General features: G+C 34.7%; 1 protein-coding gene across 6 annotated transcripts in view; it reads right to left on the reverse strand.

Moving 5' to 3' along the window:
• Positions 1-26,387, reverse strand: part of LOC126780516 (uncharacterized) — a 174,817-nt gene that overhangs the window by 60,426 nt on the left and 88,004 nt on the right. For 5 of the 6 annotated variants that reach the window (XR_007670510.1, XR_007670511.1, XM_050505076.1 and 2 more), the window contains exons 6-7: positions 12,739-12,852; positions 2,537-2,599 (exon numbers count right to left, since the gene is read on the reverse strand). Coding sequence is in view for 4 of the 6 variants with exons in the window: in XM_050505076.1 (XP_050361033.1) it covers positions 2,537-2,599; positions 12,739-12,852 (177 nt within the window). In the remaining 2 variants the exon portion in view is untranslated. The remainder of the gene's footprint in view (positions 1-2,536; positions 2,600-12,738; positions 12,853-26,387) is intronic. The other variant, XM_050505079.1, reaches the window with a different exon arrangement.

Below are 26,387 nucleotides of genomic sequence, written 5' to 3' on the forward strand. Positions count from 1 at the left end.
ATTCATTTTATAACTTTACAGCAACACATTTAAAATTTTCGACAAGAAATGAATTAGTTTTGTTCAAATAAACCATTTGATACAAATTATAATAAATATTTTATCGATAATGTACAGAATTTATACAAATACATAGAGATTTTGTTACGAAACTTTTCTGAATAATATTAACATTTTTCTCTTCCATAATAGACAAATTAATAACGGAGCAATTAATGTTATTCAGTGAATGTCTTCGTTGATTATTTTTTGTACTCTTAACGCCTTAACTTTAATAAGACTAATGATACATCTAAGAGTAAAAAATACCGTATATCTCAAAACCATAGCAAAATCTAAATCTGGATCTCTATTTTCTTAATAAAATACTGACTCGCTTTTAAGTCAAATCGTATATGTTATATGAGCAAGAACAAAGAGCCTTAAAAATCGAAATAATAATTAAAATAATATTTATATTTGGAGTATAATATACGCTATGGTTTTAGATAATATCAACACTAAAATAAATTATAGCTCGAAATAGTGCAATAAAAACACAAAACAAATGACTTATATTTCAAATACTTTATTTCTTTAGTTTTATAATTTAATTTGCAAAAAGGTGTTGTATTATATAGAAAACTGGCTAACCTATACGCTTCGCTGAAAGCAAAGAATAGATTTATAATGATCGAGTATATTCTTAGAAATTAATTTCAAACAAAAATAGTCTCTATTTACACATTATTCCTACTGCTTTAAGGCATATACAATTCAAATAATTCCTGCTTTAATTGGTTCCCTTTTTTTTAGTCGATTACTGATCCATTTAAACGATATGATACGATATATGTTAATCTTAATTTAAAAAAATAAACGAAAAAATATTAGAAAAATGCTGAAAAATGAACCTGCTGAATTAATTATTATTATCTTTTTTTTTTTCTTAAGCTCATTAAAAGATTTTGATATTTACTTCGCAATATAAATAACAACGTAACACTAAGGGAACCTTCGACTTATTCTTGCAGAATATATTTTTTAACTTTTTTTTTACGTAATCGACACGGGCAAATCGAACGAATCAACGATGTTGTTACGCTTTTCTCCTCAAACGCAGGGCACAGAGGATGTGAGGTTCATGACCAGCAAATTTATCGGTAGCGTCCAATCAAGCAAGGTAAACGACGGATGTCCACCTATTATAGGAAAGTTTTAAAGCATTCTCATTCGGCATTTAATAATTTCAAAACCAATCCACGACATGTTTACATAAAATAAAAAAAAAAAAATTTACTATCAAATTTTAGATGTTGTTTTTTATATCTTCTGAGGCGCCGGCTACTCCAGTAAATGTTTTTTAATGTGAATAACATTTAAGCAGCTATATAAAAAGCTTACGGAAAATTCTGTCGAATTTCAAACATGTTTAATAGGGCAGATAAAAAGGGGAGTGTATTGATTATTAACACCTCCCTGACCCCCACTTGTTCATCCCTTCGATGATGGATTTTCGGAAATCTAATTTAGAGTTACTTTCTTTGTAATATAAAGAACGTTTTGCTTAAACGCTATTCACTTAAATTAATTTCTAATCGACATCATATATCAAAATAAAAAGCAAGTTAAAATATATACGTACACGAAATCCACAGAAGTTACGGCTTAAAATAAAAAGATTTTTCATCCTTAAATTTGTCGTAGCTTAAAGTTATGGTTACGAGTCACGTCACAAGCTAAAAGTTTACACAGCAGCTCAGCAGCACGCGCTTTCGCAGTTATTTCGAGGTGTATACGAACCACCGCTGTGACTACACGCTTTAATCAATATCACATGTATATACACACACATAAATATACCTAAGCTGATAGTTTTATATAAATTTTGTCTACGTTTTAATCGTTATAGTCGTAGTAATTTGTCGAAATTTTATTTAAGTTACACAACAGAAAACAGACATTTCGCATATTTCTTAATCGAATTATTACATTGAAGCGTATCGAACCGTTTAGCCATAATATTGAATCGTTTAATCATAGAAGTTTATGCTTCGAGAACTAAATATTTTTTTTGAGATGAAAATAGACCTTTTTCACTTTCCAAACTACAAAATATCTCCTGGAAAAAAACTCATAAATCCGCTGCTCAGTTGCAGAGTGAAAGAAGTATAAACCAAAAATGCATTTTTCCATAGGGTAGCACAGATTAATCATGAAACGACTGGAATGTAGATTAAATTACACTTTTATACATTCGAATATTTTCTCGTGAAGAATATTAAAAAATGAAATGTAAATTGTTTATATATTCTATATTCAAATTTAAGCTATCACTAAATAGGTCATGGAAAACGTGATCCAATAGTGTATTCAATCTCATTTTTCTTTACCCGCAAATAAAACGGTAAATTCTTTGAAGCGCTAAAGAATACTTTTTCACGAGGTTTATTTTGATTTCAATTGACTCAAGCCTTAGCGCTCAACGACGAGTAAAGATAAAAGTTTTATGACGCGTCCTTTTTTTAATTAATTGAATGAAAAAAATTGTACTTACATTCAACACGATGATGAAAAAGTCGAGGGTAAACAGGAACGACGTTATAGGGTTGAAATCAAGCTGAAACAAAAGAAAGAATTTGAAAATTATTTCTTTTTATGCATCTTTTTACATGTATAATATAATTGGTTTTAAGATAGCACGTAGCCGAGATGACCCTGTGGTTAGTATATGTTAATCTTAATTGAAGGTCACTGGTTCAAAACCACTAAAATTTTGTGTACTTAATTTGTGCTTATAATTTTCCTCGTGCTAACTAGTGATGGAAAACATCGTGAGAAAACTATCAACCCATTGCAGCAGCGTGGTGGAAGCTCCAAATCTTATTCTCAAGATGTGACGCGAGCACTTAAAGCGCTTTCACTAAATACTACAGCTACTATTAAATAATAAAAATCATTAGAAATAATTACATAATTACGTAGTTAACGATAGTTTTATAGTTACCGATAGATAGATACCGTCAGTCAATATATATTTGACTATATATATAGCTGTTCCTCTGGCCTATGTAATATTAGATAAATAAAAGAAGAAAACTAAACTCAGCTCAACTATGTATTTCAATTAAAACAAATGATTTTTTTTTTCTTGAAAAATCAGATTAATATAAACAATAATCATACAATAAAATGATGTAACTAAAAGAAGAAACGTTGTCCTGGTCGGGACGCAAACGGCAACGGCGGCAGCGCGGCGGCCAACCGCGAACTTGTTATCAGTTGCACGTAAATTAGAAATGGTGATATCTCCTAAATAATTTATTCGAATTTTAAAGTGTAGATTATTTAATCTACGAGTATAATAAATCCCCAAAGTAATTAAAATCCTATAATTTCATACTAATTTGTAAGAAATTGTAGATAAATATAGTTATTGTGAGTGTACTTTAGAAGATATACATAAGCTATCGCGGACTTTTCTGTACGTCTGAAAAGGACGTACAATTTTAGTATATTGTTTTAATGTATGTCCTGAAGTTTCCGAAAATTAGCTATGTGATTTTTTTTTTTAACATTTAAAAACAGTTTTTATGACAAAACACCGACATAGTTCAACAATTTCGTACAAAATATGTACGAATTATATATATTATATAACCTATATTCGTTTAATGATCTTACTATTAGTGAAAACCGTATCAAAATCTGTTGCGTGGTATAAAAAGAAATTATAAAGAACGAGGAATTAAGTGACTTTGTTTTTCACTATTTATAAATATAAGAGCACTGCTAAATAAATTACTTTACCAATGAATTCTGGAAATCGATGATAACGTCTAGATTTTTTTTCATTTCCAAAATTGAAATTGTATGGTAGGAGTCCACAGGCACTTTGCTATTTTTATATTTAGTCCTATACTTATTTTTAATTTTTGGTGAAAAATTTTTTTTAAAGAGTGATATTTCTAGTTTCATTATAATACCATATCCAACTCATGCCGGTTATCTTAAGAAGTCGTCTACACCGCAGAGCTTAATGTTTATTAATAGCTGAGATGACTTTTTTTTGTATGACTTAACTGAAAAAGCTATTAAACCAAAATATATTAAACTTGTTTCAAACGATGCAGCGTTTCGAGATGATTTTATTATGTAATACATGACAGGCAACGTGCTGTTGACGGTTTTGTTCATATGTATGTATGTAATAAATACACACTTACATACGCTAAATATAAGTGGCGTTTGTCTGAATTTTAAACAGCGAACGTCAGTTAACCGATGATCACCGTTGATTCAATAACTTTCCAACTTCAAAATGGATGAAAGAGTCAATTGAATATTAGTGGTAGTAGTATTCAATTGTAATTTCGCTTTAACTCTTTTTAATTCCTTCATACATAAATAAAATAATTTAATAATAATTTAATTTCATTTATTTTAATTGAAACCAAATCAAAGAATATCAGAGCCATGGCCGTGACAGTGTGATTTTATTATTGAATTTTGAATGGCCTGGAGGCGCGCTCGTCAAGTTAAAGGCGTATAAATATTTTGTGAATCTTATAATCGGAACAAGTTTTGTTCATAAATTTACTTATAAATATTTACTAACGTTTTATTCAGAATTAGAATGCAACGTACCCTAATTTAATATTTGAGTAAAATCTTTCTGACGCAAAAAAATCCTTGTATTTACAGTAACAGTCTATAAAGTAAACTGGTGGTAGGGCTTTGTGCAAACTCGTCTGGGTAGGTACCACCCACTTGTCAGATATTCTACCGCAAAACAGCAGTAATTGGTATTTTTGTGTTCCGGTTTGAAAGGTGAGTGAGCCAGAGTAATTACAGGCACCTGGGACATAGCATCTTGGTTCCCGGGGTTAGTGGCGCATTGGCGATGTAAGCGATGGTTAACATTTCTTACAATACCAATGTCTATGGGCGTTGGTGCGCATTTGCCAAACATATGCTCGTCCGCATACCTATGCGGACGAGCATATGTTTGGCAAATGGCAAGTATAGGTATACTACCAAATAAGAGGAGAATTTACTTTTGCCCATTAGTGAGCCAACAATTCTTGCCAAAGGCATCTTCTCCAGACTTGGTACTTATTCCGCTACACTGCTCCAATGGTTTGGTGGAAATTCATTTAGCAGAATTAGCCACTAAGGAAGTTTAGATTGTCTAATTTATTTTAGTAGTATCTAGTTGTAAAAGAGCAAAGTACTTACTAATTACATGAAGTAAAATAATGGAGTTATTAAGTATATAAAATCCGTGTATTAATAATATATTAGCAAGCGTTAGCAGTAGATAAGTAATTAGTTAAATAAGCCAGTGTAAAAATAAATATACTGTCTGCTCCAGAAGAGTCGAATAAATAATTTAGGGACGTAGCAGAATATAGTTATAGTTTCCGCTTTAGACATTTTAAGCTCTATGGTAGTGACCATAGTCAGTCAGTATATTGTTATAGTGATAACAATATACTGACTGACTCGTTGGTCTAGTGGCTTGATGTAAGGCCGCAGACCTGGAGGTCCTGGGTTCAATTCCCAGGTCGGGCCTATAAAAAGTTATTGGGTTTTTCTGTCAGAAAATTCTCAGTAGCAGCCCGGAGTGTGGAAGTTGAAAGTGTGTACTCTCCTGTGTCTCCGAAAGCACGTAAAGCCGTTAGTCCTGCGCCTGAACTCTTTCCGGTTGTGACAGATTGCTGTCCCATCGGATTATGAGAGTTAGGGAATAGAGAGTGCACCTGTGTTTGCGCACACACTTGTGCACTATGATATCTCCTACATAGTTGGCTAATCTTTCTTCAGATTGCCCGCCGTGGCCGAAAGGTGGTGGAGGACATTATGATTTATTTATATTACTTGATCTAATATAGTAATCATCCTGCAAGTATTATTATATTCATTTGATGTTGGCTTTGTTCCAAACCTTTAGTAGCTACTACCCACTTAATACATATGCTACCACTATGTTAGTAGAATTGTTAATATTTCTCACAGCGTTAATGTCTTTGAGTGGTAGTGACCACTTACCAATGGATGATCCAGTCCATCTAGCTTTTATAAGTATTTATAAAAAACATATCACAATCTATAAATGAACGATCTTGTAAGAGATAGGATTTTAGTATTTTATTTATCATATTCAAAATAACAAGGTTTTACATACAAAAATGAGTTTAACGATATATCCTACGGCTTTAATGGAACATAAAAGGTTATAAAAAGTCTATTTCGAACGAAATAGAGTGCGTTAGCGCGTAGCGGATGATCCTAGTTTTTTCCTTTAAATAAGCGTAAAGCCAGGAGTGGTATCGACAGTAGCCCAAAGGGTCATCAGTACACTAACAGAATTTTGACATCGCAAGCGGCTTTTTATTAGACTTCACACCGAGAAGAGAATGCTCTCCATTTGAATTTTGTGAATGTAAAACGATTTAAAGTACCAAATAATTGTGGCAAAATATGTTTGATATTCAGTATTAGTACACACTGTGCATAAGCTATCGTAATTATATATAACTATTTTTTCAAACTCCAAACATTTTTCCTTGCTCTCCCGAACTCTTTCCAGTCATGTCGGATTTGTTATCCAATCTGCTGGATTATGAGAATGAGGGTGTATAGAATGCACTTGTGTTTGCGCATATTTGTGCGCTTTAATATTAAATAGGCAGCTAGCTAATTTTCTCTAGCATGACTAAAAGCATCATCAACGAAAGATATCATAATTGCTTTCTTACTCCTGTTATAGTTATTTGAAAAAACTTTTTGAAAAAATAGAGGTTTTTTGAAAAGAGACTTAAATACAATTTCAAGATTAAATCTAAGAACACCCTACATATAGAATTTTCTGAAGCAAAAGTTTTTTTTATTTATAGAATAGGAATGCGGACGTTTATACGGGCCATCTGATGGTAAGTAGTCACGTCCATAAACATTATTGGCATTGTAAGTAATATTAACCATTGCTTACATCACCAATGCGCCACCAACCTTGGGAACTAAGATGTTTTGTCCCTTGTGCCTGTAATTACACTGGCTCACTCACCCTTCAATCTGAAACACACCAATACCAAGTACTGCTGTTTTGCGGTAGAATATCTGATGAGTAGGTGGTACCCACCCAGACGAGCTTGCACAAAGCTCTACCAACAGTAAAAGTTTTTCGCATCTGGTACGTTACGTTTACAGAGTTGTATTTTTACAGATATTTTACACGTTGATCTTATTTCACTCTTATTATAAAACCATTTATATATATTGAGGAATCTCCTGTGTACAAACTTTGATCCCAAAAAAGTACCTATCGTAATTAAAAATTCATAAAAACCTTCTAACGTAGTCGTACTGTATTAAAGCCGCTTCATAGGGAATACTAAATGATGTCTAAATATGACGTTATTTACTTTATCCATTCAACGTAATCTGTAGCGTCGATGCTTGTTGATTTGTTTGTCTACTTGTTACAAGATAATTAACGCTATAGATTGATTAGTATAAATATATTATGTAACTTGCAAAAGATCATCTTTTGTCTCATATTTTTATTTTAGTAGTACTTTTATTTTAGTGTTTTTTGTATTCTTCTTTTTTTTCTTTTATGTTATGTTTGAGGAATTATTGTTTTTATTCATTCTTATTGTATATAGTATGTATTTATATTATATACTTGTAATTTTATATGTATTGATAATATAATTTGACGAGCCGGTTTTCGTGGTTGGTGGATGCTTGCCTTTCACGCTGAAGGTTGTGGGTTCGATTTCCACCCAGGACAGACATTTGTGTTCATAAACATGTCTGTTTGTCCTGAGTCTGGGTGTAATTATCTATATAAGTATTTATTTACAAAAGAAAAATAGTATATGTAGTATATAAGTTGTCTGGTTTCCACAGTACAACTGTACCCTTTTCGTCTTGACGAGGAGCGCCACGGGATCGCTTTCGCATACTACCGTGAAATTACAGCACTACCTACCTCATATCCTATGAGTTATTACTCATACCGTTGGTTGCCTGGAAGAGATCGCTATGTAGCGATAAGGTCGCTAAAATTGTATGCTTCTTTTATTTAGGCTGTATCCATGTTTTGTATTTATTTTTTGTGGTCTACAGTAAAGTATAAAGTAAGTAAAGTATATTATGTATAAGCACTGTATCACACCCTGATCGTGTGAGACCATAAATAAATAAAAAGATAACAGATGTGTATCCTCCTGACCGAGTTTTGGCTATTGCAGCCAATTTGATGCAGCTATTACTAGTACTCCTACTATTTCTTACAATGCCAATGTATATTTTTGGCTGTTATCACTTCTTTTACTTAGCCACCAAAAATGAAAACAAACGTACACTTTAATTTTGAAGCGGTACATATGGAAACGATTCACACAATTTCGTTCACGATATTAAGTGTCACCGCGCTCAAAGGAGTTATTATTAAAAAAGGGAACTGTATAATTTTGTTCGAAAATGTTGGAAATGTCGGTGTTTTTATAATTATTATTTAATTTCATTGTATGCCCCAAGCACCATGTGACGATTTTTAAATATTGACTCAAAATATGAATATATATCCATCGTCCATTTACTTTGAGTAAAAGAGGATACCATTTTGATCACAGTTTTTACGCTTTTTGTTTTCACGCGATATTCTTTTTGTAAGAATAGTTTATATTATTTTTTATGATATGACTAGAGACTAGACTGTCTTAAGACATTTTATGCTTAAAATTATTGTTTATTTAATAAAATAAAGAAAAGGAGAGAATTTTAATTTTAATTCAAATTTTAGGTTAGGTTTAAATTTAGTATAAAGCGTCATCGTTTCGGAACATAGAATCTAACAAAGTGAACCAGTAAGAATTTCTGTAGTTCAAATAACGGAATACCAAATTCCACTTATTTTTCAATTACAATATTGTGTTTAGTTTATAATGTCATTGTTTATAATTAAATTTATTTAAATATACTACCAAGAATAGCTTAAAATATATTCAAACGACTATAATTCTATACGAAAATGTCTTTGAAGTAAGCTCTTACGATTTGCGTCAGTAAGCTTAGAATATATATTTTGAATAGTTGTAAATATGCACATACATTGAAATGTACGTTCCAAATTCTATGGAAATAGACTTGTCAAGGTGAAAACCGCCCATAAGGAATATTCGACAATTCATTAATAAAATTATAGAATATATATTTGAACCTCACAAACAATTGCTTGGAAAGAAATACAGAAAGTTGGGGACAAAAGACGAATAAGCTTAGTAGACCTGTGTCACTGTCATAATTTTTTCCGAGACAGATTTTCTTGTGATTCTATTCTTAACCGCCGAGTATGAATTGTAAGCACAAAGAAAACCCAGTGGTGTCGGTATTTGAACCAGATATTTTCTGTTTTATCAAAAGATGAAACATGTATGTGTTAGTTTCAATTCTGCCACATTAAGATATTCGTTTTTTTATAGAATGGTAAGTGGTCACTAACGCCCATAGACGTTGGTATTGCAAGAAATGTTAACCATCGCTTACATCGCTAATGCGCCACAAACCTTGGGAACTAAGATGTTATGTCCCTTGTGTCTGTAATTATACTGGCTCACTCACCCTTCAAACCGGAATAGAACAATACCAAGTACTGCTGTTTTGCGGTAGAATATATGGTGAGTGGGTGGTACCTACCCAGACGAGCTTGCAAAAAGCCCTACTACCAGTAAATTAACTTCAAAATTACAGGAGACGTATTGCTTTGACGTTTACCTGTTACTTTACTGTCTTACTAATTAGAAACTTTGAAAATACTCGTACTTGTTTGTATGTACGCTTATTTTTGATGTGTGTATAATTGAACCGAGTAAGAGTAGCGATATCTTTAGAAACTTCTACTTAACGAGTTAGCTTCAAATTGCAATGAATACTTTGACTTTAGATGAGTCTAAGGCTCCGGAGATTTTACAGTTTTTAACGGTTTTATGAGCGTAGCTCAATTAATGCGGTTATTTTGATAGCCGTTGCGTAAGAAATATTTTCGTTATGAATATTTTTTACATGAATGAAATAATGAATTATAAGCTCAAATTAAGAAATTTGAATTTAGTGGCGCTCGGCTGGATACGAATCGCGATATACGGTTAAGATCTAACCACTGAGCGATCTCAGCTTAATTTGTTATATATATAATAAATCATAAGCTATTCAGTCCTCCAGATGTATTGCGGTTAATGTAATGTAGCTGCAATACGTAGATAAGTCGAATAAATTTGGTGACATACTGGTATATGCTTAAAAGTCTTGTTACAGAATCAAATAATTTGGCGCTTTATTAAATTCAATTTTAGCGAAAAACGCGTATACAGTAAAACAATATTTTAACACAGATACAAAACTGACACAAGCTATAGTACTGTCTATTTCTTGTACAGTCTTGCAAAGTTTATTTATAACGTGCAACTCAATATAGCGTTTCATCTTATTTGCTCTCGACTAAGTACAATGTACATCGATCATAATCGCTTTACTCTGCGTCTTGACTGCCGTACAGTGACTAGTTTATAAGTGTTTGTAGGAGTCCAGAGCTAGAAATGTGGCAGAGATACTCTCTCGTGTTTCGGAAAGCGCCTGATTTCTCTAGTCATGCCGAATTCCCAAGTCATCAATATTGAGAATGGAGAAATAAAAATAACATTTGTCTTTGTATATTCCTTTAAATGTCATGGCCGGAATTCGAATGTTGTAAATGATAAAGTCGAGTTTCAAATAATTAACTTGAAGTCCTTTATAATAAGTTATTGATATCTAGTAAGGATGAATTGGGTATCTATCGTCTTTGTGTTTATCAATCTGATAACTTTATGTATCATAAAATATGATTTTTATACGTTATTTTCTTTTTGATTGTAAGCGTCACAAACTCATATGCATAATCGCCAACCCCAAAAAACCCAGCTAATATTTCTTTAGTTTTCGCAAATGTTTCTAATGAGAGAACATCGAGCTGAAATCGTCATGTTAAATTTATCGAAAATATTCCTAGTTATCAGTCATCCCTCGTACATTATGCGCGATCACGATTCCGTAACCTATCGCTGACCGAGCATCGACTTATAGATGATTAATGAACATCTTAATGCTACAATGGAATGCAAGCATTCGTGAAATTGACTTTATCACACATTCACATATATGTTGCGTCACGGACGGCCGAACACGTCATCATTTTTTCTAGTTATTCATTATATTAACGAAATCAGGCAACGTAGCCTTACATTAAATTCGGATGAACATGCGAATACGAATCGTTTCTAACACAGAAATAATAATAATTTGATTTTACTAATAGTTACATATACATAAAATGTACAATTTTTTCCTTTATCAGTTTTAGTATTAGAGTTTTGTTTTCTGGCTTTATTTAATTGGCTGGTAATTCCTATCAAATGTTCGATTTCGAAAAAAAATACTTTGTATTAATTTTATTTAAGACGTAAGAGATGTGTAAAATATTAAAATTACCTAAACAATAAAATAATTTAGCATCTTGATATTACTTTAGATTATTCAAATAAATTCTTATACTTCGATGTGTCTGTCTTAAAATGAATATTAAAAATTAATTTGTCCTAGTGTACTATTTTGAATTTTCCCATTAATAAGAGCAAGTTTAAATAACGGATGTTTTAATACATAATATTGTTTGCCAGCTTTCGCTTATTTTCGTTTATGTTATCTATAAAAGTATTTTATGTTATCTATAAAGTAAGAACAAAAACATCGCAAGACACGATTGTGAATGTGCTCATGTGACGGGCGTGCCCAAAACCCTACCCCCAGGTACGTCTGTGTACCCACCCACTCATCAGATATCCTGCCGTTAAGCAGCAAAATATTTAGTGTTATTGCGTTTCGGTTTAAAGGATGAGTGAGCCAGTGTAACTAAAGGCACAAGGACATGTCAATTCCCAAGGTTTTTGGAGCATTGGCGATTAAGAAATGATTATTATTTCTTACCTCACCAATGTCTATGGGCGGTGATGACCACTTACCATCAGGTGGCCCATTTGCTCGTCCGCCTAACAATAAAATAAAATAAAAATATCCTCTATGATATGTGACGTTGTCAAGTATAATTATAACATTTAAAGGGTACACGCATCGCGAGGGAAATACGAATGAGTCCATACACTTTCATTGTTATTTTCTACTAAATGATATAATATTTTTTAATGAAAACGATGTGTTGTGACATTAATACTTTTCACCTACACTTCCTATATGAATGCAAATCATAAGAATTTAGTCCGTAATTTGATACAAATCGTATTATTAATTAATATTCTAATATTTATTAACTTTTAATAAAATTGCGAGTAAATTAACGAGGTCTGAATGAAAAAGGAATGAATGAGTGCAAAAGCAATATAGAAATCTAATAATTCAAAATTGACTTATTTCGAAAACAATAATAAATAATTAATGATTACTTTTATGTTACAATTACATAAAAGTAATCATAAATGCCTAGACATAAGCGCCTCTGTTGCTAATTAGCACTAGCCGTTCTGTATTAATTGTTCGTTGCAAATGAAAACGTTACATTAATATGAGCTCAAAAAATTGAAAAACCAAATATAAAGTAGAAATTAATAAACAAATATTTGAATAAATGAAATTAGCTGTACTGGTAACGAGGGAATATTTTATGTCCATGAATTGTCAATATCGGCGACCACTTACCGAGAAGTAGCCAAAAACAGTACGTTGATGATAGCTTGTGCAAATGAAACAACGAAGCATTGACTGTTCAGCATCCTGAAGTAACCACGCTTGTCTAAAGATGTCGGGATTTATCTGGAACCGGTAAACCACCGATGAACCATCTAGCACATCATAGCACATTCAAAGAACGTTAAGAAAATATCAATTAGGCCGTTTATATAACCGAACATACATACAAAAGAAAATCATAATACGACTACATTAAAATATTTTATAAATGTTCGAAAACTCGATGAACATTACGCCTTTTTCAGCTTTATAATATGGCCGTTCATTATTATCGATTTCTGTTAACTTTTTATATATTTGACTTAACCACATTTCGAACCGGTAGCGCTTGAAGATTTATAAGTACCTACTTAACAGTAACAGCCTGTTAATGTCCCACTGCTAGGCTAAGGCTCCCTCTCCCTTTTGAGGAGAAGGTTTGGAGCTTATTCCACCACGCTGCTCCAATGCGGGTTGGTAAAATACACATGTGGTAGAATTTCAATGAAATTAGACACATGCAGGTTTCCCCACGATGTTTTACTACACCGTCAAGCACGAGATGAACTATAAACACAAATTAAGCACATGAAAATTCAGTGGTGCTTGCCCGGGTTTGAATCCACGATCATCGGTTAAGATTCACGCGCTCTAACCACTACGCCATCTCGGCATGTAAAAGACCTACTTGTAAAAGTCTATTTGAATAAAAATATTTTGATTTGGTTTGATTTAAAACTCTCAAATTTGAGGAAATCTTAAATTACTGACTAACAGACATTTGATTACGTTTGACTGTTGAGCAAAAATCTATTCCCATTCCATATCTTTCCAGGGCACAATATAAGAACGATCTGATTCCATTTGACGAGCCGGTTGGCGTAATTGGTAGATACTTGATTTCGCGCCGCAGGTTGTGGGTTCGATTCCCATCCAGGACAGACATCTGTTTGTATTAAAAAGTCTGTTTGTCCGAAGTCTAGGTGTAATTGTCAACATAAGTATGTATTTAAAAGAAAAGTAGTATATGTAGTATATCAATTGCCTAATTTCCATAGTACGAGCTCTGCTTAGTTTGGGATCAGATGGCCTTGTGTGAATAATGTCTCTAGATATTATTATTACTATATATGTCAATAAGATTTGGAGATTAAACAAGTCTATGATCTAATATTAAAGTTTTGCCATTGAATTAGAGCTCATATGCTAATGATACTCAAGATTTCCACTTCATAAGGTTAATAATTAACTATGCGAAGTGTAAGTTTAACTATAATAAGTGTAACATTTTGATTAAAATTATGCATTATATACTAACTAATAACAAACTTAAGTTTGTTATTTTTAGTACTGCATTTATGTAACTGTGTCGGAATATAAATCTAATAAAAATGAATGATTGCTGGATCTTTTGTAAATAATTAGCAACTTTTCTTGGTAATTAATTTAAACTGACTTTCTTGCGGGTCGTTTCCGAATTAGTAACTGTAACAATCTATTTTCTTTTAAAATTGTTTGTTTGGACTTGCACAACTGTTTGATTAAATCAATCTCATCCATCAAATACCCATCAATCAAAGCTGTTGGTATCGACTGACACTTACATTTCCTTGTACCGGATTCAACCCTTTTCAATCATACGTGAAATTGACCTATTACAAACATATGATGCTACGCCCTTGTCTTTGTGTTCGGACTTTGAGTCGTACAAAGAGGTCCCTTTAACTATTCCCTGTTTAATCTTCTATTTACGTATTATATTTATGAAAATGTACACACACTTGTATATATTTGTGACATATTTATTATATATTATTCGAATACTTTTCATACTAACTTATTTTCTTTTAATTTGTTTTTATTTATTGTTAATTAAAAGTGTAACTAAGCTTTTTGCTTATTTAATTGTATTTATAATATATTTTTCGTATATATGGTGGTAAATACTTAATTGGTATTCTGAATGAGATCCTGGTTTACCTTTATATGTTGTGAATTTATATATAAATTTATTCGTAAAAGGTCTCCGCTTTACCAGATAAAGTTTTAATTACATTTTAAATGAACTTAGCAAACTTATTTACTTCAAACTAAGTACTCGTTTGTCATATAAATTTCCAAATATATATCGTCATATTTATTATAAATTTTAGTTTAGTTATCTTTTTTTATGTTGGCGGACGGGCGTATGGGTCATCTGATGTTAAGTGGTCACCACCGTCCATAGACATTGGCGATGAAAGAAACAAGGTTAACCATTCCCTGCATCGGAAATGCGCCATCAACCTTGGTATCTAAGTGTATGTACCTGCAGTACTCATGGGTCGCTCGCCCTTCCAACCAGAAAGCAACAATACTAAGTATTGCTGTTTACCGTCAGAATATCTGATGAGTGGGCGGTAGGGACCCCAGACGGGCTTACACGAAACCCTAACACCTGGTATCATATCTACCTATATGACTTGTTTTCTTACTTTCAAGTCATATGACTTGACCAAGTCATATGACTTGAAAGTAAGAAAACAGCATAATAGTAAGATAAATGTCAACAGTCTTAAGCTTGACGATTCGATTAGAAAACAAATGATTTGTTTATAGAGTCGAAGTCTAATATTTTATGTTTTTATGAAAATATCATTATTCATTGTCTTTATACATTTATCCTAATCAGGGCCGGATTTAGATGTCTGGAGGTCGCGGGGCAACAAAGGAACGGAAGTCATTAATTATTTTCCAAATTTCTTAACTTTCAGTAATGCGTTTTAATAATTAACAAATACTATATATCTATAATTATATATACTATATTATATAAGTATAATTATTATATTTTATTATATCTCCAATATAGTAAAATATAATAATTATACTTGTATACTAGCTGTACACACGGTTTCACTCGAGTTTAACATAAATAAATCACTAAGAGCAAACAAATAATATTTCAGTATATACAACATTTTTACTTTTATTTTTTGTGGGATATTAGTATTTATTGGTTTTCGGCGCACTCGGGTCTAGACAGGATAAGATACAATTGACCATAAGAAAAACAGCATTTCCTTAAATCTATTCCTAAATACTTAAATGTCCTAACCGCGCTTTATTTATTGTGAATGCAAACGATATCTTTAAAGTAAAATTGAGTCCTTTTAAAACTGAAAGATAACTCTGTGTATTGAAAAAATAAGATTTTATTATCAACTCACTGACTAAATATAGTTTTAACAAAACGAGGGGAAAATATATATGCGGCGACGAAACGAAATACCCTACCTAACCTATAAATTTAACTTACAACAAGTTATTTATAACACGATCAACTACCTTTTGAAATATGTCAAAACTATAAAAAATACTAAAAACTGTCTATGATCTTATCTCGATATCTTTCATAAGAATTAATGCCTTGTTTATAAAAACGACTTCGCAAATAATGCATTATTTTAAAACAAATTTGATTACTATACAAAAGGTCAAACGATAGACATATGTTATCACGAACTTTTTTTAGAACTTTTCAAAAGGAACAATTCCATAAATTATTGTTGTGTAACTTTAACCGTTTACGCAGCGCACGCAATGGAAGCTCTCAAAAGAAATAAAATTTCTCCGTTTTCGCAAAAAAAAATCATTGATGCTCCGCTTCTATTGGCCATCGCGTTATGTTATGTAGATTGATAAATAGGCTATCCAATACTAAAATAATTATTCAATTCGAACCAGCCGTTCCTTTTTTGTCTTTTTTTTCTCGGTGGATAAACGCATTACGCGTTTTCTACACGGGAACAGTGTATAACAGGTATATGGGACTCGCCAGTGTCCAGGGCGCTGAGTGCGTCCCCAAATATCGGATTACCCACTAAAAAACCCTGATCCCGTAAGGACTATGCTACCGTAAGGAACCAGCATTTCCTGAGATTAGCGTGTTCAAGCAAGCAAACTTCAGCTTTATAATATTAGTATAGTAAAGTTTGTCAGTCACTCAGTGAGCTAAATAGTTTTGTTTGATATTTTGGAATAAAAAATAAATTGTATTTGGTTTACAGCATTACCAATGACGTGGTAGACGGGGCATCTAAGCTACAGCATCGTAGATCGGACGTTACATATGAAATAAATATTGGTTCAACCCATTTAGGTCACTCTTATATATATTAAGTCAAACTAATAGTTTTCAGTAAGTTCACCTTATGAAAAAAAAACTGTAATGTACTTTTTTCTAACCAGAACGACATTTCATGCCTCTTACTTTTTAAAATCACTGACTTCCATACAAAAATTTATACGTAGGTAACGTATAAATTTTATACTTAGACGCGAGCTAAACCGCGGCCGATTTAAATATGTAGTATCGAAAAACAAAAGAAGTGTGTATTACAAATATTGTTATATTTTTTTAAATCCGTAATATTTACAGTTTTTTTTAATAAGCTACTACTCGAACCTAACTAAATATATTACAAACGAATACAGACAGAGGTTTACCAGGTCCTGTTACCAGGGGGCGCCGTGCGTTTCCGACAAACGTGCGTTCGCTGCAAATAACTCAATACTAGAGGCAACAGCGCGGCAATCGGATCGAATCGGCAAATACATATACGGATGTGCAGCTTAAATGGTTCAGCATATGCCCAGCATAAACTGAACCATATTTTATATGCTTGATCATTAGATCTGAGCTCAACTTATATTGGAAATTTTAATTTGAATTACTAAATCTCTTAAACTTAAGAGATAACTTTTTAACTTTTTAATTTATAAAACAATTGTGGAGACCCTCCCCAAAATCCGGCCCTGATCTAAATATTCGTTATTTATAAAGTTATGTATGTGGAATGCCAATAATAGTTTCTGCATTAGGTCTCGTAAAAAAATCTGAAAGCAAAACAATTTTTTAAACAAATAGTCGCTGGTTCGATTTCCAGTGCTAAAATATATATGTTATATGTATTTTTAGGCTTCCAACATATATTATTCTTATGCGTGGATAAATACGTCACAATATCACACATATCATATTGACAATTTCCACTGTTTAATCAGTCCCATTAAAATACTTTCTACTTTACTAAACGTTAACTAAAGATAAATACAACTGATATACATAATTAAACTAGAGAACTCTGAAAAACACTTCGCAAAGTTAAAGTAATTTAAACTTCAAAACTACATCAAAATCTTAATCGGACCGGACGTTTTATTATTTGTTATAATATATAACAAAACGCCAATATTATATGAAATATTTATAATTAAAATATAATATCGCTTTCCATTGCGATTTCGGAGTTCGTAATTGGCCTTAAATTTCGCCATAAGGATAAAACATTATACATTTGACCAGTACTTGTAAATTATTTCGATTTGTATAGAATTGAAAAGAATAATACTTGTGGGCAAGATATTTTGTTTCCGTCTTTTATAAAACAAAAACTATTTATTGCGGTTCTAGAGAGTGTATTTAAAAACTAGATTGGAAAACCAAGGGGTTGAATGTAGGTGGCGTTTATCTAAGCCATTTGAGATTCGCAATTGTTGTAGAATATGCGGACAAATACATATACTTGGGTAAACAGGTATCTTTTAGTAAATCGAATAATGAAGAAGAAGTAGAAAGGAGATGTAAAATAACTTAAAACAAATTCTGGTCCCTAAAAGAAATTTTAAAAGGAGATTATACATCAATCATTAAAAAAACGTAATTGATACCTTTCTTCTACCTAGCTTGTTGTATGGCTGTCAGCCATGGGTTTACACACATAGAGTGAAAGAAAAAATAAGGACAACACAGAGATCAATGGAGAGAAGTACAATAAACATTAGAAAAATACATAAAATAAGGTAATAAGTCATCAGGCAAAAAAATAAAGTAACGGATGCTTTAACACAGGCTTTAAGATTAAAATGACAATGGGCTGTCATATCTCAAGGTCTAAAGACAATAGATGGACAATAAAAGTGACACGCTGGAAGGGGCCATTAGGGAAAAGAAGCATCGACAGACCAAGAAAACGGTGGGTTGATGATATTGTTAAGAAAGCAGGGCAAGACTTAATGATGGCTAGAGATAGAGGATTCTGGAAGGAAAAAGAGGAGGCCTACACCCAATCTGAATCCACATTACAAGATAATAACTAACCACACTAACACTAGATTAATAAGTCAAAATATGTACTAACACAACTAAGAAACATTTGAATTGTAAACATTTTAAAGTGGAATAAAAGGCTTTCTATACTATAATATACTTTTATAAAAAAAAATACGGTTGTCAATTGTCAATTTATTTATATTATACTTTCTGCTCAAAACCATAATCTCTCGTTATTCGAAAGATATGAAACATTTCTCCCTGCTCGTCATTCGAGTTTGTACGGGTAAAATAAGGATTTCATCTTGAGATATTAATATATATTAACCGATTTGATATAAATATTATGTAAAAGGCAATACATATCTACATAAGACGCTTAAAATTCACATGGTTTTTATTTTGATTAGGAACAACAGCTTGTGTCATTAAGCTAAACTACAATCTGTCTTTAATTTCACCGATTTTTTTTAAATATAGTGTTTCGGTAACCGCGTTTAGTTTTCTTTAAAATATAGATACGCACCTGGACCGACAATTATCGCTTCGACTACGTTAGCAAGCTATTAAGCTATAACAAACAAATATAATACATAACATACAACATAATGTATTACCTAAAACTATAACCAAAAATAATATGATAACTATATCATATCAAACGAATTATTAGTTTTTGTGTAAAACAGGACAAATTTTACAAACAAAACGTACACATTTATAATAATGATTATGACTATTCGTCAATATAGTCTTGCGTCCAAAAACCTCTTATCGCTATTAATATATTACCTAAAACATATTTTAACTCCTATAGGCAAAAAAATACCAAATTTTATATAACCAATAGTTTTTGCGTGTTCAGCGTCCACACAAAGCGAATCACGATTTAATTTAATATAGAATGCAAAATTTAAACTACAGTGTGATATTCACAGACTACAAAAGAGAGACCACGCATAGTTTTATTGAACCACAAAGCTATACATATAAATAAAATTGAGGTAGGTCACGTATGATTGAAAAATAACTGCCTATTGTTATGTTATTATTGTTATTAGCGAGTCACCAAAACCAAAGCAATCGCCTTTTTTATTTTAGACTACATCCCATGCAAGACAATGTTTTGTATATAATACTTAAATATCCTATATTTTTTTTTAAATATATTTAGTTTCAATTTATTTATGTTGATTTCTCACCACCATTGGGTTATTGAAGCGTTCATTGCTCATGATATTCCTCTTCTTCTATTTTATAACCGAGATAAACTAGTGACTAGAACACGTGAATCTTAATCAAAGACAGCAGGTTCAAATCCGGACAATCACCGCTCAGTCTTTATGTTCTTAAATTGTGTTTAAGTGAGGAAAAAAATACTGACAAGAAATCGGCATGTGTCACATGAAATTTGTAACATGTCCACAACAGAATTTGTACAGCGTGGTAGAATAAATACCAAACCTGCTCCCTGCTCCCTAAGAAGTGACGAGGTCTTTGATCAATAGTGGGATATTTAAAGACTTTTTTTTATATAATAGAGCCTATGGGCCACCTGGTGGTAAGTGTTCACCAACGTCTTTGGCATTGTGAGAAATCTTAATTATCGCTTACATCACCAATGCGCCACCAACCTTAGGAACTAAGATTTTATGTCCCTTATGCCTGTAATTACACTGGCTCAAGTACTGCTATTTTGCGGTAGAATATCTGATGAGTGGGTGGTACCTACCCAGACGAGCTTGCACAAAGCTCTACAACCAGTAATGTACTGTTTCTTTTTGGCTATATTATTGCTATACTCCTTTGCTTAATTTTGCGAAACTGATTCCAACATTTAACAAACTACTTAGCTATTATCTGGTAACGGCTGGTAGCTTCCGTTAACGGTAATTGAGCTAATATAATTACGGCCACAAGAGACATTATGCTATTCACGGGCTACGGAATATCGCCAATATTCGAAATTTCAGCTTACGAAATACCATCGATATTGAACACACCTATATCTAGATCACGTAAATCGATGATAAATTGACATTTATTATTTATTGAGATCAGTTTTATATATGTGCTACAAAAAACGAGATGACATAATGAATCGTAGGTGACGATCGTGGATTCAAATTAGTGATAGTGATCGTGACTGCGTGCATGTTTTGGATAATATTCTGCATTATGTGTCTACCTATTATAACAACGTTATGGAATAGGACAAAACTCATATCCTTATGTGGAAAGAGTGCTTTTCTCAGAAGAATATATTTAAGGGTTGTTATTTAAAAAACTGATACTAAGTACACAAAAATAATAAAACATTTGTCAACGTGTAGAATAATCTGGATTAAGAAATATTTAATACAATCTACAACTATCAGTTGTTTAGTTTTCCACAGCAGAGCAATACGATGCAGAACTGCAGACTTCTTATTCCTCTCGTTCGTGCTTATTTAATTTCAATTTCTGATCTCTTAAAAGAACAAAGTTAAGATATTTTTTTAAGCTTATACTTATAGCTAGGTAACACAAAGAACTTAAGAAAAATATTGTTTGATTTTTATCAGATCCCAAGCACATAATGTAAACAGCATTTTCAAACAAATATTACTGCAAGTTTCGAAAATAAACATCGTTATTTTAAGATAAGCTGCAGAACAGGATAAGGTTGACTAAGAAAAATTTCTTTGAAGGTTAATCTAACCGCCCACATGACGCATAGCGTTCTTCTCTATTAAAATAAAAGTCCATGATATAAATAGTTCTCTTTCAAATATGGAATATAAAAAAAATATTTAAATCTAAAAAATATTTATCCGTGCGGTGACGGAGAAAGAATACATTTCACTGCCCCTCTCTTTCCCATGGGTGTCGTAAGAGGCGACTAAGGGATATCTGAGCGACCATCTGCTCATCTGGTGGTAGGATGCTAACATCCGCCTGGCTTGTTACCACCGTACGCATGGTGAAAAACTCGTGAAGTGGCTTGCAGCCGCGTTTCGAGGTCAGCCAGCGTACAGCCAGAGCCCGAGTGAGTATTGCCGCGATGGGTGTTGGTCCAATTGGAGACGGCTGTTGAACCATTGCCGGGGGAAACTGTATTAACCTGCCGGACAGGGAGACCCGAAGAAACGGCTGTTCCGCTGGCCGCCCGTGGCATAGTACAGGGGCCCGAGCGTGCCTAACCAGCTCGTGAGGCTGCCCCACCAGGCCACACATAATCTCGGGGTGGACCGTCGTGCCGGTTGGTGACCGGTAGGTGGGGTCCCGGTGGCCACTTCCGGGGGGGTTCGGGGGCCCTTCCGTCCGGCGGGTCAGTGTATTTTTCCTTTTGGCAGCCACTTGGGGAAACACGCCTCCACACTTTGCCCATCCCTATCGTGGCAATACATCGCTCGCTTCACGTCTCTTTTCCATTTTATTTTTCCCAAATGGCGCAACAAAACAGAAATAACGGTCGTACAGCGGTGCACACCCCCACCATACCCTCGCTGTTTGAGGTCGAGTTCTCTAACATCCGAGGACTCCACACTAACCTCAACGCTGTCCACCACCATCTCGAGACAGCACATCCAGCAATGTTGTTTCTCACGGAGACACAAATACTCCGTCCTGCCGATACCAGCTACCTTAATTATCCCGGCTACACGCTTGAAGAATCCTTCAAAGCGAAAGCCGGAGTATGCTTGTTCGTCAGGACGGATGTTTGCTGTCACCGACTGCGCTGCTTGGAGGACCCCTCCTTCTCCATGTTGGTGGTACGTGTGGACCTGGTTCGTCAGAGTCGAGTCTACGTGTGCCTCTACAGATCCCACAATGGTGACTTGGAGACAAGCCGATTATTTCACCATCTTAGTCGGGTGGCAGATGCTGCGCAAGAGCAATTTCCTAACGCGGAATTGGTGTTTTTGGGGGATTTTAATGCTCACCACGAATCCTGGTTGAAATCCCTCAAAACTGACCATGCTGGAAGGACTGCTCATGCTTTTGCTCTCACACATGACTTGACCCAACTGGTTGATCAGCCCACCAGGATCCCAGACATTGATGGGCAAGCACCTTCTCTACTGGACCTTCTGCTGACTTCTCAACCGGTGGAATATCAGGTTGTGGTTCAGGCTCCTCGTGGCTCTTCGGATCACAGCCTTATTTTTACCAGAGTGCCACAGGCCAAGCTGCCGCCACTAGCGGTATGCAAACGTCGCGTTTGGCACTATAAGTCGGCGGATTGGGACGGTATGCGCGATTACTATGCGTCGGTACCTTGGAAGGAACGTTGCTTCAGTGGGAATGACCCGACAGCTAGTGCCACTGCTGTTGCTGGCGAGATCATGCTGGGAATGGAATACTACATTCCTAGCTCAGATCTCGTCAGTAGGAGTACGCGTAACCGTTGGTTCACTCGTGAATGTGCCGATGCTGAATCATCTAAGCAGGCGGCATATCGCAAGTGGATCAACGGCTGCATTAGCGGGGCATCTAACATTGACTCACTGAAAGCAAACTATAATAAAAATTCCAAGTCCTATAGAAAGGCATACACGAGAGCGGGTGCACAGCGCATTGTACAGATTGGTCATGACCTTGTTTCGCATCCTAGGGGCTCCCGTAGCTTCTGGCGTCTGACCAAGTCTGTGCAAAACAATTTCTGCCAACCTTCGCTGCCACCGCTTAGAAATCCGGACGGATCGCTAGCTCACAGTCCGCAAGAGCAAGCTGATCTCCTGGCTAAACTCTTTGCCGACAATTCCGTCATCGATGATTGTAGTGCACTGCCACCTACAATACCTGTATGTGGCCATACGATGCCTGACATTAAAATCAGGCAACGTGATGTGCGTGCGGAGCTGCAATCACTTGATGTACGGAAAGCTAGCGGTCCCGATGGAATACCAGCCATAGTGCTGAAGAAGTGCGCAGCGGAGCTGTCTCCTGTGTTAACGCATCTGTTCCAACTTTCTCTCTCTTCGGGAAGTGTGCCGGAGGCTTGGAGAAGAGCTAATGTGCAAGCGGTTCCCAAAAAAGGGGATCGGTCTGACCCGGCAAATTATCGGCCAATAGCTATCACCTCAGTACTTTGTAAGGTGATGGAACGGATTTAAAACAACCAACTGATCCATTACCTAGAAGATCACTCTTTAATTAATGATCGTCAATACGGGTTTCGCCCAAAACGGTCCACAGGTGATCTTCTAGCGTACGTAACGCACCTCTGGGGTGAAGCTATCGACAAGCATGGAGAATCGTTGGTTGTCAGCCTCGATATCTCCAAGGCTTTCGACAGGGTCTGGCACAGAAGTCTTCTCTCCAAGCTGCCGGCATATGGTCTGCCTGCTCAGCTATGTACCTGGATTGCCAGCTTCCTACACAAGCGTAGCCTTCGTGTTTTAGTTGATGGTTGCGCTTCACAATTCTATGTAGTGAATGCTGGGGTCCCCCAGGGATCTGTGCTATCTCTCACACTCTTTCTTTTGCATATCAATGATATGCTCTCTCTTGGGAACATACATTGCTATGCAGACGATAGTACAGTGCATGGTGGATACCACGGACGCGCAGTGGCTGGGCGAGCGGAAATTGAGGAGAGGCGGAAGGATCTTGTCATTGAACTCGATAGGACGTTAGAGCTCATCGCCAAATGGGGCTCTGATAATCTTGTTGAGTTTAATGCCAAGAAAACACAGGTATGCGCTCTCACGGCGAAAAAGTCAACATTTTCCCCTCTTCGCTCCCTCTGTGGTACTTCGCTGGTGATGCAAAGCAAAATTGCCATGCTGGGGATTGATGTTCGCTGCGACCTTACTCCAAGGGATTATATCGAGGCTGTTATAAAAACAGCTTCACGGAAACTCGGAGTTTTGAACAAGGTGCGGCGCTTTTTCACGCCACAACAACTGTGCCTGCTGTACAAAACACAGGTACGGTCTTGCGTGGAATATTGCTCGAACCTTTGAGATGGCTCCGCTAAGTACCTACTTGAGGCCTTGGACCGGTTGCAGCGACGTGCCGTACGCATTATTGGCGACGTAAAGGTCACAAACACCCTTGAACCTTTACAATTGCGTCGTGAGATAGCAGCACTGAGCGCTTTCTATCGACTGTATCACGGCGAGTGCTCTGAGGAATTATTCTCTCTAATTCCTGCTTCCCCCTTCCTTCTTAAGTCCACGCGAGCTGGTTCTCGATGTCACCGCCTAACTGTGACATCAATTCCATCGCGAACAAAGAAATTTGGCAACTCCTTTCTTTGTCGCACTTCCAAAAAATGGAATTCCTTACCAGCTCACGTGTTCCCCTCCTCTTACAACCCGGGTTCCTTCAAACGAGGCGTGAAGAGGCATCTTGCGGGCCGGCAAGGCGAAGGCGGCTAGTGCAGAACGTTTTTCCCGTCTGTACTGGCCGTCGTCGCGTTTGGACTCTACTACCACTTACCATCAGGTGGAGTGGAGTCATTTGCCCTCCCGGCAAATATTTAAAAAAAAAAAATACAGTGACGTTAATAAAAATAACCACTAAAATTGAATATTACATATTTTGAAGTTTACTTACCTTACTTGAATTTATGTTAAATTAAGTTATAAGTCGTTATTTTTTATAGTCATTCAAATTTTCTATGCTTATGGCTATATTTTTAGAGCGATATCAGACAGTTATGCTTGATATGGTCAGACATTAAACTGCACGGTAGCTAATATCTATTACCGTACACGATCATTTGAAAACACTGCTAAACTCTCTGTCTTCATTCTCATAATCAGTTGGGATGGAAATCCCTTATTATGCGAAAGATTTCGGCCGCAGGACCATCAATTTTACGTGCTTTCCGAGGCAGAGGAGTCAAACTACAAACTTTCATACTCAGGGTTGCTAGTAATAATTTATTGATAGAACAACTCAATATTTTTGATTTTATTGACACAGTATTTGAACGCAAGGTTTGACATTGTTCATGAGACCTACATTCAGCCAGGGCTTAGGGGGCCGGCCGAGGGACCCTGCCAAAATTAATATTATTTTGCTCAACCACTTCTGAATGGAGGGCCTTAAATGTCCAAGTGTCTAGAGGCCTTGTATCTATAAATCCGGACCTGGCTACATGAGTAATCCACCTTAGAGAAAGACAAAGTAAGTCGTGGGAATATACTGTTATCTAAATATTGTATGCTAGCATTAAAAATATTAGGTTGGAGTGTCAAAACACTTAGCTATTACTGCCGGATTCATCAAAAACAATATCCATGTTTCAAGGACATTTATATATATATATATATATATATATATATATATATATATATAAAATTAATTTATCCAATACCCTTCTTGGGTATACTAATGAATCCATAATCTATAATCATTAAATATCTCAGTAAATACGATATGCTATAACGTACAAATTGCCAGACTCCAAAATATAATATTTAACATCATAAAAGTTTGACTGTTGCGGGAGATTGACAGACCGACATCATAAGCTCCTTATCAAGATTGTATTTTACTTTAAATAACTTTTTGACATAATTGCTTTTGA

This window comes from Nymphalis io, chromosome Z, assembly GCF_905147045.1.
Source record: "Nymphalis io chromosome Z, ilAglIoxx1.1, whole genome shotgun sequence".
Classification (NCBI taxonomy): Eukaryota; Metazoa; Arthropoda; class Insecta; order Lepidoptera; family Nymphalidae; genus Nymphalis; species Nymphalis io.